Below are 18,897 nucleotides of genomic sequence, written 5' to 3'. Positions count from 1 at the left end.
AGTTGTTTACCCTGAAGTGCGATCAGTCTTTATTTTCCTTGATGGAAATGAATAGACATTAATCAAGAACCAGTTTTGCTACAATGCCTTTCAGTCCGCGGTAACTTTGCAACAGTCCTTCTAAATGGAAAGATGTGGAAGGGCACTTTTATTCATACTAACTGCTTTATATTTAAATTCATACAGCAACACATGTACCGAAGAAAACACAAGGTACAATACAAGTAAGATCATTCATTGAGGCAGGATCCCGCTCATGAAATCCCATAATACTTCCTGCTCATTCATTTATATTTCATTAAGCATTCTCCGGGACCAGAACTGGAAGCGACAATTAACATTTGCACATTAATTACAACAGTGATCAATGAAAATAAGGTCTTTGAGTTTGTGGAAAAGTTCCTCTTCTGAATGCAAAGGGGGGCTTTCTGTGGAAAAGGGATTTTTATTTGGTGTCTGTACGCGGAAACTGATTATTCTGACTTAATGACTTAAACATGAAGACGGTTTAGATCCATTGGTTCCACTTTATTAGTAAAATATATATTTAAAACAACTTTTTGATCCGAAATTAAGCAGATGCAATAATACGATATGACTCTGGGTTATTTGCAAAGTGAAATTAATTATAAATAAGTAAGTGGCTCTATTTGTTAGTTCAGAGCTGCTCGGTTTTATGCATTCAGTAGAACACTCTATTATGCTGTGAACTTCAGCAATAGACGCACACAGGCGGCTGCAGCTGTTTGGTTTTGTTGACTAGAAACTCTTCCCCACACACACACACACACACACACATGCACAAATCATATTTAGCCCAGATTGTTTAATTGGGTCATTTAGAGAAATCATCAACGAGATTGTTCTACATTCACTGGTTCTAATTAGATGGAATACCAGAGCGAGGGGGTGGATGCCAGCCTGGTGGACTACGAGGACAACAGGCCCATCCTGGACATGTTCCTGCAGAAGCCCATGGGTCTGCTGTCCTTAATGGACGAGGAGAGCCGCTTCCCTCAGGCCACTGACCAGACCTTAGTGGGTAAGACCCCTTCAACATGCTCAGACAACAGACAAACAAAAATCCACAAAACATGAATATAAGAGGACAGAGCTCACTGCTTCTTTGAATGTAGCTCCAGCTCTTGCCACGCAGCTTATGTTCTTGAAAAAGGTTCCTGCCTGTGCTGATAGAAGCATCTTTTTTTACCTTTAACTTTTTGCGCCTTTCTCATTTATGGCCAACAGATAAATTTGAGGACAATTTGCGCTGCAAGTACTTCTGGATACCGAAACGTGTGGAGCTTTGTTTTGGGATTCAGCATTACGCCGGAAAGGTATCAAATGAGTCGGTGCAATACATTGTTCATTGGTATGATAAGAAGTGTGGTATGAAATGAGTATGAACAATAAGTATTTCATTGATATTACCATAATGACAAATCAGATTGGCTCCTTTAAAATGCGAGTGACATTTAGAGTTACAGCTTGTGTCTTGTGTCCTGCTCGACAGGTAATGTACAACGTGAACGGTTTCTTGGAGAAGAACAGAGACACTCTTCCGGCAGACATCGTTGTAGTTCTGAGAACATCAGAGAACAAACTTCTGCAGCAGCTGTTCTCGAACCCCTTAACTAAAACAGGTATGCCACAATACAGGCCTCAGTGAAAAATACAACAATGTGGAACATCTCAGCCACTGACGGGGGGGGGGGGGGGGGGCATTATTCTACCGCTAACCACAATGGAAATGGTGATGGAAACTTTCCTTTGAGACAAACTATTGTTAACAATGCGGGGTTCTGACTGTAGTACTCTGTGAATTGTGCTGGTGTCTACTGCTTCCATACATGTTCAGGTAAGTGGGTTTTCTTAAAGATGCGGCTCCCGGGCATCTCCTGGTCCCCCTTCATTTCAAGCCTCTGTGTGCCGCGCTCAAATAAATCTGCGGTCTCCATTATCTCTTGAGCGGCTCAGCTCTCTGCGCGGCGCTCTGTTTTTATTTTCAATAAGCTGTCCCTCTTGGTTTCCCACGTCTGAATGCTATCTACAGATTGTGGGTGCAGTGGGATATTTTCATGATAAGGTTTCTAAATACCCAGGGGATGAAGAAACAGTATTTAAAGAATACAAAAGCCACTCTTCCCACCTCTTTTCTGTTGCTAAAATGAAGGTAGAGTAATGTGCCCGTCATTAGCCGTGGCTGAGGCCTCCTGGTCACTTGACTTAGCTGAAATGCGAATAGATGTGTTAAATTATCAGATTCCCACTTCCTACTTTATTTCAGCTAAGCCACATTATGTGATTCACTTCCTTTTTAGGGACCTGTAAATGCCTGCTTTCAGTCCCAGCGGCATTAAAAGAAGCTTCCATTTACAAAAGGCACCTTAGCTGAGACTCCAGTAGGAATCTGTGTGATGTGTCTGTAAACTTCAATTGCAGGTTGTGCACAAGGGAGCCTTCAGCCACTTCCTTTCTGCAATTAACTGCTTCAGAGGAGTACACCCTATAAAAACAAATTTAGTGCACACTTCATTTCAGTGCACAAAGGCAGTGAAGAGATACTAAGATGTGCCATAATGTTTACTGCTGCTAACATAGTGTGAGTTAGATCTAAAAGCTTCTTTATTTCCTTTTTGTTCCTCTGCACTTTCTCTGTCCTGTCATTCAGTCTGAATCAAGTTAATGTGATGATTTGTTGCAGAAATAAACTGTGTTGGGCAGTTTGAGCCTTTTTTATCCCCCCAAAAGCTCTATAGCACACAGTAAATCTATTCTTTTACATGTTCATGTAAAGGCAGTATGACTGCAATACGCTCGCAGTTATTCCTTTGGAGTCGGAGGATTTAATTTGCATTTTACTTCACATTATAGATTCACTGTTAATCTGTGAAATTACCATTATCTGGGGGGATCTGATGGAAATCTGTTTTACACCAGGGTGGCTTCACACGCTGGGTCACATCCTCACAGTGTCACCACTAGGGGACACCCTCGTAGACCTGCAGCCTGACACTGGGATGGAAGTAAAAGAGTAGATCTGGGATGTCAAACTACACACTAACATGCAGAGAATGTTGATGTTTCTGCTTGCACGCATATCAAAGCTTCCAGTAATACAGGAACAATTCCTCTAAACCACATCATCTCTCTCTTCAAACAAGTTTAAACATTCCACGTTTATGCAATATGTCAGTACACTTCTCATTCATTCCACACAGCAGATTGAGAATAGTGATGGCCTGAGTATCGATGCAGTTCATGTTTGGAGAACAGTAGGAAACTAAGAGGGCCCCAGAAAGTGAAAAGCTCCCAGGCCACTTGAGCGCTGCAGAATGTGGGTCCTTGAGGCTTGGACATGTGGTGGTGTTTTGTCAGAGGAAATGGGATGTATTTGCATGGACAAATTCATCGGAGCCAGGGCCGTTCCCAGATCAGGGGGATCACAGTGTTTGAATTGGCTGGGCTCAGTAGGGCCTACCGGTGCCTGGGCAGCCTGCAGGTCACAGTATGGGTCTCTGTCGGTGGGTGTGTGTGTAGCCACAGGGCGGCCTGGCACATCTGCACACACACACACAGCGCCTCAAGACTGCCAGTCCTTTGTCAGAGCACGGTGGAAATGGAGGATGTGCAGAGTGGAGTGTAATATTTTATACTTGCCAGGGTTTTAACACTTTGTAATGTATGCTACACGTAGAAAGAAAAATGACTGGTACTGTTTGAGCAAGACCTGCACTTCACTAGTGCAATTTGTTGCCATGTTGAATCGTATGCAGGCCATGCTGAGCTTTTGAAAAACGTATGTGATTAAACTTCCAAGCTGTAGATGCTGATGTATTGTACTCAGTCTGATTTGCACGGAGCATCAAAGATTTTACACCTGGAATATTAGTTCTCCTAATTTAAGATGAGGCAGAATTGAGATGTTATGAATTTATGTATTTTTATTTTTAATAGTTAATCTGTGAGCAGACAACCATGACTTGAATCTGTCTCTTCTCATTCTCACGCTATCTCATTATGTATGTGGCTTTACTATTTGCATGCAGGGGTACATTCACTCAAATACTGTCGTTTTTGAGGTGTTTGTATTTTAGTTGTAGTTAACTGATTTAAGTGGTGAAATCAGATTCGCCATGATCTGCAACCATACATTTGCATTGGTAATAATAATAAATTAAGATGACATAACACTGCCATTTTGCTGCTAATGCTAAATATTTGAGATGCAGTACTTATACTTAAACGTGTGACGTATCTTTATATTGTGGTATTTATACTTTTCGTAAAAGATCCGTTCAATTATTTTGCCCAAGACAGAATTTTACAACAATGGTTTTCCACAATCTCAGGTCAGGAGTGACAAGATGTCTTGCTCATATTGTACAATGGGAACACTGGGGGAGTTAACAAAACAAGCTCCACAATATGCTCCTGTGAGATATCAGGGGTTATAAGTTCAAGTCCATCATCGATATTGAACACTTTACATTGCTTTTTTACGTCTTCACATGAAGCCACAGTTGCAGTTCTGCCGTCCTCTGCATCTCCGTCTGTCTCCCTTCATGTTCGGAGATCCTCCTGTGAAGCAATGACAGGCCTCTCCCAGCGATATGACACATTTGGCTCTTTGTTCTCTCCCAGCAGAAGCCTTTTTCATCCCAGTGGGCAGACACCACAGTCTTTCACTCGACTTCCACACACTCCCGCTACCAAAAGAGACACTCAACCAAGTCGTACTTTTGTTCAATTTCTCCCCTAATCGTGGAATTGGGGAATGTTTTGAGTCAGCAGTGGGGTTTTTGACAGCCCTGCACTTCAATAGCGAGGAACCGGTTTTCCTAAGTCACATGGTACAACATCCTTTGATAAATGCAACACTGTGTTGTGTCACTAACAGCCAATTACACCATGCTTTTTATGATTGATCTGCTCTGACAGTAGTGGATGGCATTTAAATCAACAGCCCCCGGAGCCATCTCTAGGCATAAACGGCGGTGGTTATGGAGGGTGGGGAGGGCAGCGGGGGTTATGGGTGCTTTAATCTCATTTGCTTGGTTGCTGAGTTGAGTTTCTAGATCACATGTTTTCAAAAAGAGAGCGGGAGAGCGGCGGCGATAGCTAGCGAGCCTCTGCTCACTCAGCTCGGGAAGGCTGCTCTCTCTTACAACTTTGATTGTCCCCCGTGTCGACAGCTCGATCCACAGCTTCTGAAGTACAAGACGCACACTGGCACTGATAAAAGCGTGTAGGGAGGTGACATATTGAACGCGGGATTGCTTTTTAATCCCAAGCACATTGACTATTCTTGTCAATAGAACACCCCAATACAACTGCCAGCTTGAGCTTTTTTTTTTCCTACAGGATTCTTGCTGGGCTTAATTTTCAAAGTGAACGCACAGATGCCAAGGAAGGCTTTTTCTCTTTCTGGAGACTCTTCCCCCCCCCTCCCCACACACTGCTCTGCCTCACTCTGTTTGTCCTGGAAGTCCATGCCAAGAGCAACATGCGTGAAGCAGAAACGATCAGTGGGACGCTCCTCCACCGCCTGTGTCTCAAGACTGAATGACCTGATGGGAAATATGCCCCTCACCTGCTCCTCTTGTAATTATTAAGCTTTTATCTAAAACTCTTCTTCTCTATGATTTTATTTTCATCATATATCTATTTAAAGAGTGCTGACAAAATTAAAAACTGCCTCAAGCTGGAACTAAAAACATATTTGGCCTTTTTTTAACTGAAACCACTGTCAAAAAAGGAGTCTTCCCTTTTCTTGCTCGTCTCTGCGTTTGAATAATTATAATTCACATCATTAGACGAGTTCCCCACTGTTTCTAAATTAGAAGGTCTTCTTTCAGGCCGGACATCACAGGTGTTCCCTTGGTTTCATGTCTCAGGAGACGGAAATCTTTGAGGATGCTGACTATTAACCCATGCTCTAATCATCTAGTCAGGAGGGGGTATGAAAACCCGCCAGAAGAATGAATTAATACAACCCGCCAAGGAATACATGAAGAAAGAAGCGAGTGTCCATTTGCAAGGCTTAGGTACAACTGTCATAGTTTCTCTCATCGCGGCGCAGCCCCTTCATCTCCCCTTGATGGTGTCATGGAAGTGAGAGGCGTGAAAGCACAGTGACACTCCATGAGCTCGTTCCACTCGCAGCCGCTAATTCATCATGACAAATGTGCTCAGATGATCCGGCCCAGCAGCACTAATGGGGAGAGGAGAGAGCGCACTTCATTTGCACAAGACCCACTCCAATTAATCCATCCAGCTTTACTCTGGGCTAATTGGAGCGGGGCCCTGCCTGCCTGTGTGCTGGTAATATACCCGACACAGTTTAACAGCTCCCGTTCTCAAAGATCATATTTTTTTTTGTGTGTGTTTTTTTGTTTTTGTTGATTGTGCCGAAGGGGCGTTTGAGGATGTAAAATCTGTCCCTGTGATCCTGAACACAAGGCCCTCTCACAAACATGTGTTCATAATGAGCAATTAACTGCTCATATTTCCATGTTATCATATTTTACACTTTCCTTTCTTCTATTTTTAGGTTGAGATTCTCAACCTGTGGATACTCTTTCAAGCACATTATTAACAAACATAAAAGTGCATATTTTAATGTGACAGAATATCTTGTATTTAGTTTGTTTACCAAAATGCAAAATGTATTAATGGCAGAATAAATGAGGAGATAAATAAATAAAAATTCAGCAGATAACTCAAATGCTAAAAGCAGTATCATCACTAGCTTAAAAGACTGTTAGAGTCCTTTTGAAGTTCTCTCAGATCATATGTTTTGGCTTGTTTTGACTACAGCTGTGTGTGTGTGCGTTTACGTGTGTGTGCGTGCATTTACGTGTGTGTGTGTGTGTGTGTGTGTGTGCACACATACGTGTTGGGCCCATGAGACACCACATTGCTTTGGATCACTTTAAAACCTTTGGCACACGTAGGACGTTCTTTGTCTAAAGTTAGAAGTGGTCTGGCTGTTAATTAATCCTTCATAAATAGATTTTGATCTCCTCAGTGTTTGATTGACGCTTCTAATACACACTTGATATTGCAGTCATCTGAGAGAGCCAGGCGCTGATCCAGTGTTTCAGTGTCTGGCTCCCTGTCAGACACTGTCCTCGACAACTGACGCGAGTCTTGAAATCATACTGCAGGAGCTGACGACGTATTTGCATTTTAGGAGTTCGTCTGTGTGCGGTAGAAAATCTAGAACAATTGTTGGCCTGTCACTTCAGCTTTATCTTAAAAAACTTACAAAGCTTTCCCTCCTTGCCATACACGGCTGCTTGGGTAATGCTGCCTCCTGTGTCTGCAGACGTATTTTTCTAAAGGTGTGTGTGGCACATCTGTGCAGCTATTGTTTATTCATGGAGTAAACCCTTTGAAATGTGTTAAGATACTTCCCACTCATTATAAAAATCCTGCCACCCATGGATTAGGACTTTGATGTCACCAATCCTGCTTCAAAGGCTTCTTTCACCGCTATTAATCACAGTTTAGCCTCTGAAGATATAGCCAGAGAAAACATTTGGACATCTTGTGCAGAAACTTTGAAATGTTCAGACTGTCTTGCATATGTTCATATCCTTTCTGCTGTGTGTGGGGCTGTTGGACTGCTGTGCACGCAGCTGCACTCCTGAGTCCATGGGATTCAGCTGAGATTTAGGCTCCCTCTGAACTCTCTCCTATATTGTGCTGCAGTATGAACACAACTCTTAACATAGTAGTGCGGCTGTTCACTTTGTTTTCCTTATATCTTTAAAAAAAGAAACAATATCATCCCAAAGTTCACTCTGAATTGTCATTGATTCCCTGTATTTCACACGGTTGCTCAGCTTTAAATGAGACCGGACGCGACTGCTCTTGACTGTTTTTCATGGTTTGCTTTTGAACAGGAAATCTGGCGACGTCCAGAGCCAGGATCACCGCTGCCTCCAGATCTCTGCCACCGCAGCTCGGTTCAGGACGCGCCAAGGTGAGCTCCCGTAGCACAAATCATCCCATCTGAGAACATCATGTTTTTTTATTTGTTGCTCACAGGCACTGCGCCATAAGAAACCCAGTAAAACCTGCGCCGTGAAGCACAGCCACATTAATTGAATACCCTGTTATGTTTGCTGTCTTGCTTGTGGTGATGCAGCATCGCCATCTGGCATTCGGTGTCTACGGCATGAAAGTAGTTTTCAAACTCATCAACTATTGTTGTTTCGTTGTTAATGGGCACTAAAGTATTTTTAGGGGGGGGGGGGGGGGGGAACTGTCGGTCTTCTAAAATCAACTGGAATAACTGCATGAACTTACTTCCATAAGAGGCCCGGACAGTTTCATGTAGCAACACTAAGGCTTACTGTTGTTTATTAATTGTGTTTATGTTGATGCTCTACATGCCGAGTTTCTTCCAGGTACTTCTTATGGTGTCACACACACTACAATGAGTTTTAGCACCAGAACGTTGTAGCCAAAAGGTTTCTTGACAGCAGGGACTTTCAACCTTTCTCTCTCTTGGACTCGCACATCATCCGTTTCATTGTGCCGATTTAACTTTATTTCGTGGGAAGCATTTGGTAAATCATATTGTCTGAAATATGAGAAGAGAAATATCTTTGTCCTTTGTGGAATTATTTGTGGTTGTTCTCTGTTTAAAAAAAAATATTGTGAATTCACCCCTGAATTTCAGCTTCTTGTCTTTCCACTTCTCTCTTCCTTTATTTCCAACATGTGCCGTACTCAAAGTCTCCCAAACACCAATTGAAGGTCAGACTTATGTCGAAACAGGAAATGAGTCCAAATCAAAATCTGTTTCTAAATATCCACTGATCATCATTGAAATCCAAATTCACACTTTTAACTATGTTTTCGCTGTCTTTGAATTGTGTGCAGCTTCGGAAAATGTAACTCAATTCTGCATTATCGATGTAAACAAATGCTCCGTGATGTGTCTTTTTAGACGATAGAAACACTTAAACGTGGGACACAAACACAGGCCAATCTAGCTGTGGAGAAACTTTGTTGAACTTTGCCTGTAAGTACCTTCTTGGTTATTCTTGAACAAGAAGGGGCTTCTTTTAACAAATCACTGTGATTGATGTAATATGTATGCCGCCGTCATGCCCTCAATCAGAGTTGGGGGGGGGGAAAGTTGACCGAAGCTGATACTTACAGGAAGTTACCAGTGCGACCAGATTAAAGCCGTGTGACGGTTGTTAGCCGAGTGGAAGTACGAAAACCGTTTGTACTTCCGTGTGATCTCCTTTCAAAAAAGCAAAGCGTCCGGCATCCGACTCCTCTCTCCGTGTAACTCAGTTTACGTTTGACGTACCTTTCTTCCTCTTCACGACGGTGGAATAAAGGATTAAGATATGCACTTTGCGACGTAGACTTACCATAAAATATCTATTGCATCATTAATTTTGATGAAGCCATGAACTGCGAAGGCCATTAAAAAGCTTATATTGTGTCCTCGTTAATCCGTCGTCGGGATGACTGTCTGCTTTGGTGACGGCTGGTCTCATTACTCAGAATGCTCCGCAATGTTCCCATGCCCCACAGCAGTGCAGAGTTATTCTCTAGATTGTTAGCTTTAAGTGTTTATGGGGCTATCTTATACAGACGGCACAGTTAGTACAGCTGTGTATTCCCAACTGGCCCATTGGGAGGAAGGAGACCTGCTGTAATAATACCTTCATCTCGACAGGGCCCGCCGAGGAAGTCAGGTTGCAAACAAACGGAATCTCATTTGAATCTGCTGCTTTTGCAGTGACGCTGTTGGCCTGAGTCTGGCCTGTGTACAGATGCGGCGTGCTCATTGTGAGTGTTTGTGTTCAGGTGGACACCATGGAGCTGATGCGTCACCCAGAAGAAACCACCAACATGAGGAGACAGACTGTAGCCTCCTATTTCCGCGTAGGTGTTTTCTCTTTTATGCTGCTGAACTGTCTTGACAACCACCAAAAGTTTGTTGACGTCCTGAACTCTTTTGTTCTACTTTGTTCACCCAAACATCCAGTTTCACAATTTTTCAGAAATAACTTTTTAACTTTTGAAATAAAGGAGAAAAGATTGCATTGAGTTTCATTATGAAAAAAGAGGCGAAGGTAAATTATAATGTATGTGTTAAAATATAATCTTGTCATTTTTGACCAAGAAACCTGAATAGATACATTTGTTTGAAGGAGATGTGTTCACAGCAATTTAAAATACATATTAGAGAGGAAGTTATGACTTGTTTAACTTCCTAACACGAGCTCAAAGCTATCGCTTTTGTTTTTACCGTGATATTGATTTCGGTACGGAGAACTGTGGAATTTCACTGGTATTGGTATCAACCACTAAACCTCTTCATTATCGTGACATCAATAGAAAAGAGCACAGAACTCCTTTTAATGACGACCAAATGACATTGTTGTATAATATACTCGCTTAACTCCATTGAGGTTGGTTAAATCACGTCTCTATGAGAATTCACAAACAGGTTGTGACTTTTTGGAGTTTGGCAGAGCCTGTAACAAGCTTTATAACACATTTCCAAGTTGTAACCTATCTTGTTAGCTGTTCGTTCAAATGAACGACTATTTATTTATTAATATTGACGGAAAATGTCTGCCAGATCCTGTTGGGGGCTGATTATTACAGCAAATTACTATTCAGCTTGTATTCTGTTTTCAAACACATCTATATCTGAAAAATGTGGATTCTTGAGGAGCAAATCTTTAGAGCTGAACTCACACCGGACTGTGATAATGTTCATTCTTGTGATCACTGTTCTTTTTCTCATTGTATGTCTGCAGTACTCCCTGATGGACTTGCTGTCTAAGATGGTGATGGGTCAGCCACACTTTGTGCGCTGCATCAAACCCAACGACGACAGGCAGGCGCTGCGCTTCTGCAAGGAGCGGGTGATGGTGCAGCTGCGCTACACCGGCATCCTGGAGACGGTGAACATCCGTCGGCAAGGCTACTCCCACCGCATCCTCTTTGAAGAGTTTGTCAACAGGTAAGAGCGCCGTCAAGACAGGCAGCACCTACACTCTGCAGCATGCACGCCCCAGAGATAGTGCAGAACAAGTGAGCCGTGCTCCACATCACACAGAAACACGGGTTCGTTAATTAGGTCGGGGTACAAGTTAAGCAGGGCAAGAGGTTGACTAATTGGCAGTCATTAGTGATAGTGCAAGACAAAATCCTACTGCTCTTTTAACATGGGTGGATACTCCAGTCTGGGAAATATGGATGAAATTCAAACAGGGAGGAACGGTGATTATAAGGGGTGATGCATTTTAATGGTTCTCCTTTTACTATTCATGAAGAGTTTGTTCTTAAACTCGGTGTACTGGAAGAGCTCAACTGTAGTCTGTCTAGTGTCCCATTGGTATTACATGAGAACACAATTAAAACAGGATTTCATCATTAGGGCGGACTTCACGTAAGGGTGTTGTTTTTGTTTTTCAAGATGTGGGACAGGATAAAATAACTGTTAAAAAGAGATACGCACTCCTGTTCAAATGTCCAACCCCACATTTAAAAAAGTGAAGACCTCAGTGTGAACCTCAGCCCTGTTAAGGGAAAAAATACACTGTTACAAAATGCAAGGGAACTTATTTGATAAATTTTCCTTTGAAAAAGAATCCCAATGTGAAGACTGGATATGAATGTAATTAACTCGGGCTTGTGGCCTGTAGGGAAAACAAGTTTGAGATGGCTGGTTAGTCTCACTGCTTTAGGGAAGCTTTCAACATTATGCTTCATTTTGGTGACCTAAAACTTTGAATGACCGCATGTTTCTTTTCTTGCTTTTGGTCCCATTATTAAACAGTGTTTGACGATTGGAAAATCGTCAAAAACCTAACCGAATACACCCGTGCACTAAGTGTGTGAATGAGAGGGTGTATTACCACTTCAGACTACATTTTAACCGTTGCTGTTGAATCCATATGAGCCTACCTCAGCCAGGCTAAAATCACAGACAGACCTGAACTGCTAAACTGCACCTTTACTGAAAACTGATTTAAATGTGTGCTCTCATATCAAAGGCTCGTCTGATGTTGCCAAGCAGTGCTTTGTATTTACCATCAAAGAAATAACAGGTATCAACAGGAATTACAATGAAAGGCTGTAGACTGAGCCGGGGAGGGGAGTTCAAAGAAGTTTTTCTTCTTCTTGTTCTTCTTCTTTTTGACCAACGCCAGAACACGAGAGCTGAACCAGTCGCTTTGGAGCCTCGATGTCTCTGAGCAAACAGTTAGCGTCACTCTTGTCCCATGCTGGTATTTTGTAAACTACAACAAGAGGATCAGCGGACGGATCCGGACGATATGAGGGACAAACATGCAGTTGAGCTGATGAACACCGATAGGCCCGGGCTGATGGGCATCTTCTGTGGCCACTGAAATGAGAGACGAGGATCCATTAAAAAAAAAGCTCCAACAAAAGGGCCTCTGTTGAAGACTCGCGTCTCAGTCGGACTCATTTTCCTGCTCTGACCGAGCAGGCAGTTTTCCCGCTACGATGATGCTTATAGTAGCTGTGTGGAAAAAAACGATGCGAAGATTTCTAGTCTCTCTTCTTGAACATTTAAATTACTTTAAAACGTTGGAATTTAGTGAAGAGGAGCTCCATGTTTGTAGTCAGTTATGTGATCGACTGTGTGACCTAAATATTTGTATTTTGACTTTTGGAGTTATCGTAAAGTATACAACGGTAGAGGCAGAGTAACAGCAAGCAGTAATCCATTATTGATACTGATGTCTAGCTGTTCTTTTTAACAGTGTGGTCTATTTCTCTCAACACAGCGTCTTTGTGTTTTACGGATCAATTTCCACCAAAAAGGCAACGAAATATAACATTACCACGAGGGCTGCCCCCTGTTAGTCGATTAGTCGACGATTCGGTCAGTTGATTTGTCGTTTTTTAATGATTTTTTTCATGCTGAAGGTTTATTATTAATTATTATTTATCAGAAACTTAAATGAACACATCTCTGATAAAACACAAGATTTAAAGTGATGTTTTCTGTGATTCTGAAACTTTATTTAATCGATTAGTTGACAAAATAGTTCGTCGACCAAGAATTTCTTTGATGGAGAACAAGCAAATGAACCCTCAAATAGCATTATTATCTTTGGTGATTTTTGTTGTTGTTGTGCTTTCACTTTCTGACCACAAAATCTTCTTTACATCTTATTGGCTCCAACTCGACTCTGCTCTTGAAGCGCTATAAATACATGAGATCAAATATTTAATTGTTTTTCCCTGTGCCTGCTCTCGTAGATATTACTACCTGGCGTTTCGGGCTCACCAGATGCCTAAGACCAACAAAGAAAACGTTGTTGCAATACTGGAGCAGGCCAAACTGGAAGCCTGTGTGCTCGGGAAGACAAAGGTAATGTGATTATTACACCAACAATTAAAACAATAAAGAAATCAGTGTTCGTATCATACATTTTGACCTATAATCAGTAACAAAATGTAACAAAAAACACGTCTAGAAATGGCAGCACAGAGATCTAGACGGAGATACTGGGATGTTTCTAACTGAAACGTCCGGTCAGGTTTTTCTGAGGTACTACCATGTGGAGCAGCTGAACCTGCTGCTGAGGGAGGTGATCGCTCGGGTGGTGGTGATGCAAGCATACACTAAAGGCTGGCTTGCTGCCAGACGTTACCGAAAAGAGAAGCAGAAGAGAAACCGCGGGGCCATCATCATCCAGTCAGGTACACTAGTATTAATGAAAAAAGTAAACAGATGAAAAGAATTGTTCAAACTTAAATCAGAAAACAAAATGCAAATGTGTGTGAAAATCCTGATGTATTCTTTTATCCTGTTGTGATGAAACAGGTGCAAATTGAATGTGACTCTTACCGCTGGTTTCTTAATGACCTCTGGTCTATTGTGTGCCGGTGAGTCTCCATAAAAGAAGATGAGTTTGATAACCACAGCTTGACCTAGAAAGGTTAAGAGCAATGCTTCAGAGCAGACAATAAGACCTCAGAGAGTTCAAAGGGATCCATCCCTCTGCCACCTGGTTTAGCAGTGTTTTGAAGTGGGATCTTGTGTAGTATGTGCAGTCTATTTTGTTTCACAGAGGCAGGTCAGCAGTCTCTCGCACACACACACACACACACACTGCCTCTTTCTCTTCCCCTAGCCTGGAGGGGCCATGTTGCTCGGCAGAACCTCAAGCAGATAAAAAAGGAGCGGCAACAGGCCGCAATCCGCATTCAGTCAGGTAAAGAAATGTTTATATTTGTCTTCTGAAGTTCTTCATATATTCAAGTGCAGACCTCTGGAATTCCTCGTGTGTCCAGCGGAAATACACGCCTATTTTTTATTCTTTTTTTTAATGCATTTTCAAAAGGAAACGGGATAAATGCCTGAAAACCGTACTTCTTTGTGAAACACCTTTTTGATCTTGATGAGTGGCCTGCGAAACAGTAATAATGAATTAATAATGCATACAGGAAAGCTTTTGAAAGTTTGTGCAGCATTTGGTCCCCATGTTTCAGAAGAACAGTGCATACTGAGATCCTTTTTCCTTTCATCTCTTTCCCAGTAAAGGCAAGAGAGGGGCTTATCCCTTCTGTTTCCTTACGACTTCCTCTCTCAAATTCCTGGCCTATTACGCAGCTCTCGCATACCAGAAACAAGATGCCTTTTTATACTGTCAACCTTTTCATCTGAAATGTAAATTAATTCTTACTCAGTGTGCCTTGACGAAGATCAAAGTGGGCACATTAACCTTCCCGGGTCCCCCACCCAACCCCCCCTCCTTGGAGCCTCTCACTGGAGCACAAGAAGGGTGCCAAAAGGGGCAGGAGAGAGGAGGGCAAGGGGGAGGAGATTTGGCATTGTTTCCCCCGGCCCTCCTAAGGGCTGCCCTCATCTGGCACATGGAGCATCTCAGTCGCCTGCACACCTTGTATACATGTCCTCCATTAAAGCTGTTGTATATAACGATGCAGAATGGGTGAACATGGTTTTGGTGTTAGAAAAGCCTCTCCGTCGCTGCTGTCTTTCTCCTTAGAGAAGTGTGTTTGTGTGTGGCCGCTGGGGTTCAGGAGGGAGGGGGGGGGGGGGGGGAACCTGAACCTGACATAAGTGGGGCCTCAGCCCCCCGGCGGAGCACTCCAGCACATTCACATTGTATGTTCTCTGCAGCTTACAGCCTTTGAGGTGGGCTGCATTTGCATTCTGAAAATAAACAGATGCCTTTCAAATGTATGAGCCTGGTGGCTTCTCAGATCTCAGCGGGGCCTGGGGGACGTGCTCACCATCGATCAGATTAGACCATGCAAAATAGAACCACGGCTCAACAATGTACTTGAGCTTTATTTTCCTGCGCATATCATTTTACAAGAAAAACACAAAGCCCGTCGACGGAGTAAGTCAGCAGGCTCCGTTTACCAACCATCTGAACCCAGTGTGTCTCAACAATCACTGCTACACTGCACTCCTTATATGGATGATAAACTAATTTCGCAGGCTGTTTTAGTGCTTCGATAATTTGTGGGGAATTGTGTTGATTGCAACAATATCATTTGATAACTGCCTCAGTGGACTATATGCATGTTGTTTAGCTGAATGACAGCGGGAGGAAAATGGTTTTCTGACCATGTCTGAAATTCTTATGCTGTGCAGTTTACAGGGGCCATCGGGTGCGTCGGTACCACGGACCCCAAGGGCACCAAAGTCCCCCTGAGGCTGGAGGAAAGACCACCAAGGAGGAGCATACGGGGTGAGCTTCTTGAACCTTCAGGGTCTGTTCTCTTTGAAATATTTACTTCCTGTGGTTCGATTTTAGTTGTGTCTTTATTGAAATATGACGGCCATTAGAGACGGCTTATTGAGAAAGGGCTCTCGCATACCCGTCACTCGTACTCTTATGTCTGCTGGACGGGCTCCTCGTGCGCCGTAATGTACCGTTGTTTCAAGCAGAAGAGAAAACTCCTCCCTTAAGCGCCACCTCTTTCAGTTTTATAAACGTAATAAATATCTTTCCACCAAGATAGCACACTTGTCTGACCACAAATGGGGTTTGGGTGCTGCACTGGTCTCCAGATGTACTGACTTTGTGTTTACTCAGCATATGGGCAGGCCAGTCATGAAGAAAATATGTGCAAAGCAGGAGGGCCGCCACCGACTGAACAGCAGCACACGTGCTGTTGATGGCGGCTTTTAGCTCGGTGCTCAGATTTCCTCTGCACCACAACTCACACAAATCAGTTGTTACGAATTCCTTGACGTTACGTTTGAGATCACGTGCTAAAAAATGTATCTAAGAGGAAAATTATGAGATTTTTCTTCTTGTGCAGGAAGCTCCAAAAAACGGAAAATACGATTTTCATTGCCTATCAGCGCTCATCTTAAACCAAGTCATGCGTATAACAAACCTCGTTCAAATCTTGGGTGACTTTTGGTCAATGCTGTGCAACTCTCTGCACACTCAAACTCAAAATACTAGATTTACACATCTGAAAATGTTATGCTTGTTGTATACTCAAACCAAGCGGAGCCTCATCTGGTGATTTTTCTCTCTGTGTTTACAATCATATTCCTTGGTGAGAAAAACTTCAAACCTCCACTTAACAATTCTGTTTAATCAGTGTTGGAATCTCTCCATATAGATTTATTTTGACATGATCTGGCCCATTTTTCTCCTGTAAGATCTATGTTCTCACCTACATGCTGTTCTTTTCGCGTTTGATATCCCCGCTCTCTGCCACGCATGAATTCTGCGTTTGCATCCAGATAACAGAGCCTCCAGTTGCATCACCAAGTCCAAACTGGATGAGATTTTGTTTTTCTACTCGTGAAGCATGAACGCAGCTGGCATGCGGCATTGTGTTTGCAGATGTTGTCTTATTTGGTGTTTGTCTTATTTGGTGTTTGTTTTTTTTAAATAATGCAACAGTGAGTGATCACACACAGAAACATGTCTCTGTCTCGCTCTCTGCAAATTGCATAATCATAAAACCAGAGTTGTTTTTGCCATTAAAACAAGGAGACGAATACAATTCATCCGCAGCTCTTACTCCATGTATGTAGAAAACAGATATTATGTGTTTTTCTATGACAGTTTACGTTCATGTCAGTTAAAAAATGCTTCTTACTTCCACAGGTCTAAGTGCAACAAGGACCATACGGATGGCATGCATAGAGGAAATGTAAGTAACAGAATATCAATGAGCATTTGTCTTATGTCTGGCTTTAGCTGTGTCTGTAAAATGCTGCTCCTCTACAAAGCAGCTTTAACCCAGATTCTTCTTTGGGAATTTTTTGAGTCCTTGAGACAAAAGAGTTCTCTTGCTCCAACCTTCATCTCAGCGGAGAAGACAGGGTGGTACGGGAACGAGAGAATCAAAAGGCTGGAAATTCACGGCTGAGAATAAATGCTCGCTCTTCCCCGAGGTGATTTGTCTTTGCGCTCCTCTTTCTACAGATGTTAGACCCCTTTTTTATTAAAGACCTGAGGTTCTTTGGTAGCACTTTGATATCCTGCTCGGATTCAATATGTGAAATAGAAGAGCCACTCCGTGACTTGGAGCACATCACAGTCTTTGAAGTCTGATCCAATTTTTGCTGCTCACCATTTGATGTTGAAAGGATGAAATGAGGAAAATGTACAGTTTTTGCCAGTAACTCTGCTGAGCATATGTAAGATTAAAAAAGAAAAATCCTTTGGAGGATGTACTTAGAAATGTTAAGCAGATTAATACTTTCCTGTAGCTCTTTTATTCAAAGATAAAAATTAAACATGAGAGGAAGCCTGTGTGAGCTGTTTTTTACCCTCACAATTAAGTCAGTGTGGTGCTGTTTGCTCGGAGGTAGGGCTAGCAAAGGGGGATATGCAATTGCATTAGCATTTGATTAACATTGCAAAGCACATTAATGGGTTTCAGTTATATGAGTGGCAAATTGTAAATAAATGAATGTAGTGTCTACATGCCTAAATTGAAAAAAAAAATAAAAAAGCACATATTACGGAGCTTGCTTTAAGTTGTGTCTATTTATCTGCTGCTTTTATTGACATTGCTCTTCTGGGTGTGTTTACGCCTCCTCCTCCTCCTCCTCCTCCTCCTCCTCCTCCTCCTCCTCCTCCTCCTCCTCCTCCTCCTCCTCTCAAGGTTGGCCTCGACAGCCGAGACAGACAAGTGAAAGACATCAAGAGAGACAAAGGCACAGCCGAAGACAGTGTAACGAAGCCTTGCAGGGAGACAGCTAGACTGCGAGACATGCAGTGTAAACAAGGTAAGCCCGAGCGCAGAGCGGGCGGGCGCAGGTAATTACACAAAGAGACAGCAGAAATCCCGCCTTAATGGATAAAGTGCCATTTTTAATACGGGGCCCCTTTCAACCTTTCATCCCAGCCAATCCTCTGCTGCCATTCTTTGTTGACAGCAAAAAGAGAGAAGCATTATGGGTGATCATTTCTTCGGTATTTTAATAACGCAGGTCAGCTCATCATAAATGCCTCATGGCAAGTGGGGGGTTGGGGCTTTCGAAGTGGCAAGAGCACTTCAAAGCTTTCATTCTCCCACACAGCGAGCCCTTCACTAAGGATCTCATCAATGGCTCTAATAGACCTGCACAGTAACGGTGACAAGAAAATACACAAACCCTGATTTGTTGAACATATGTTTGGTCTGCTTTTTGCCCCGGGCGATGAATTACATTAATTCCCGCTGCCTGGAAGGCTGAGTGGGTGGCTGCGCAGGGGGCCTCCGATTACGGCCGTCACCCAGCCCACCACTGGGGTAGCCAGGGTAATAGGAGCCCGGCCCTTCATTAATGTTATTAGAGGGGTATGAGGTAAGAGACGGAGGTGAAATAGCGTTTAGCAGCGCGGCTGAGAGATTACGGGGATTAGACCTGATAATGTAACACAG

General features: G+C 42.8%; 1 protein-coding gene across 1 annotated transcript in view; it reads left to right on the top strand.

Moving 5' to 3' along the window:
- The window catches only part of myo3b (myosin IIIB), a gene marked incomplete at its 3' end in the record, with an annotated part of 46,976 nt that overhangs the window by 18,936 nt on the left and 9,143 nt on the right, over window positions 1-18,897 (top strand). The window contains exons 20-31 of the mRNA XM_079276888.1: window positions 889-1,042; window positions 1,249-1,337; window positions 1,514-1,643; window positions 7,911-7,990; window positions 9,841-9,918; window positions 10,803-11,008; window positions 13,282-13,393; window positions 13,563-13,725; window positions 14,160-14,240; window positions 15,650-15,746; window positions 17,130-17,175; window positions 18,136-18,259. Of these exons, the coding sequence (XP_079133014.1) occupies window positions 889-1,042; window positions 1,249-1,337; window positions 1,514-1,643; window positions 7,911-7,990; window positions 9,841-9,918; window positions 10,803-11,008; window positions 13,282-13,393; window positions 13,563-13,725; window positions 14,160-14,240; window positions 15,650-15,746; window positions 17,130-17,175; window positions 18,136-18,259 (1,360 nt within the window). The remainder of the gene's footprint in view (window positions 1-888; window positions 1,043-1,248; window positions 1,338-1,513; window positions 1,644-7,910; window positions 7,991-9,840; window positions 9,919-10,802; window positions 11,009-13,281; window positions 13,394-13,562; window positions 13,726-14,159; window positions 14,241-15,649; window positions 15,747-17,129; window positions 17,176-18,135; window positions 18,260-18,897) is intronic.

The sequence above is a fragment of the Melanostigma gelatinosum genome (genome assembly GCF_949748355.1).
Source record: "Melanostigma gelatinosum genome assembly, chromosome: 10".
NCBI lineage: Eukaryota > Metazoa > Chordata > Actinopteri > Perciformes > Zoarcidae > Melanostigma > Melanostigma gelatinosum.
Note: the sequence above shows the minus strand (reverse complement) of the source record. Positions and strands in the feature narration are given on the sequence as shown.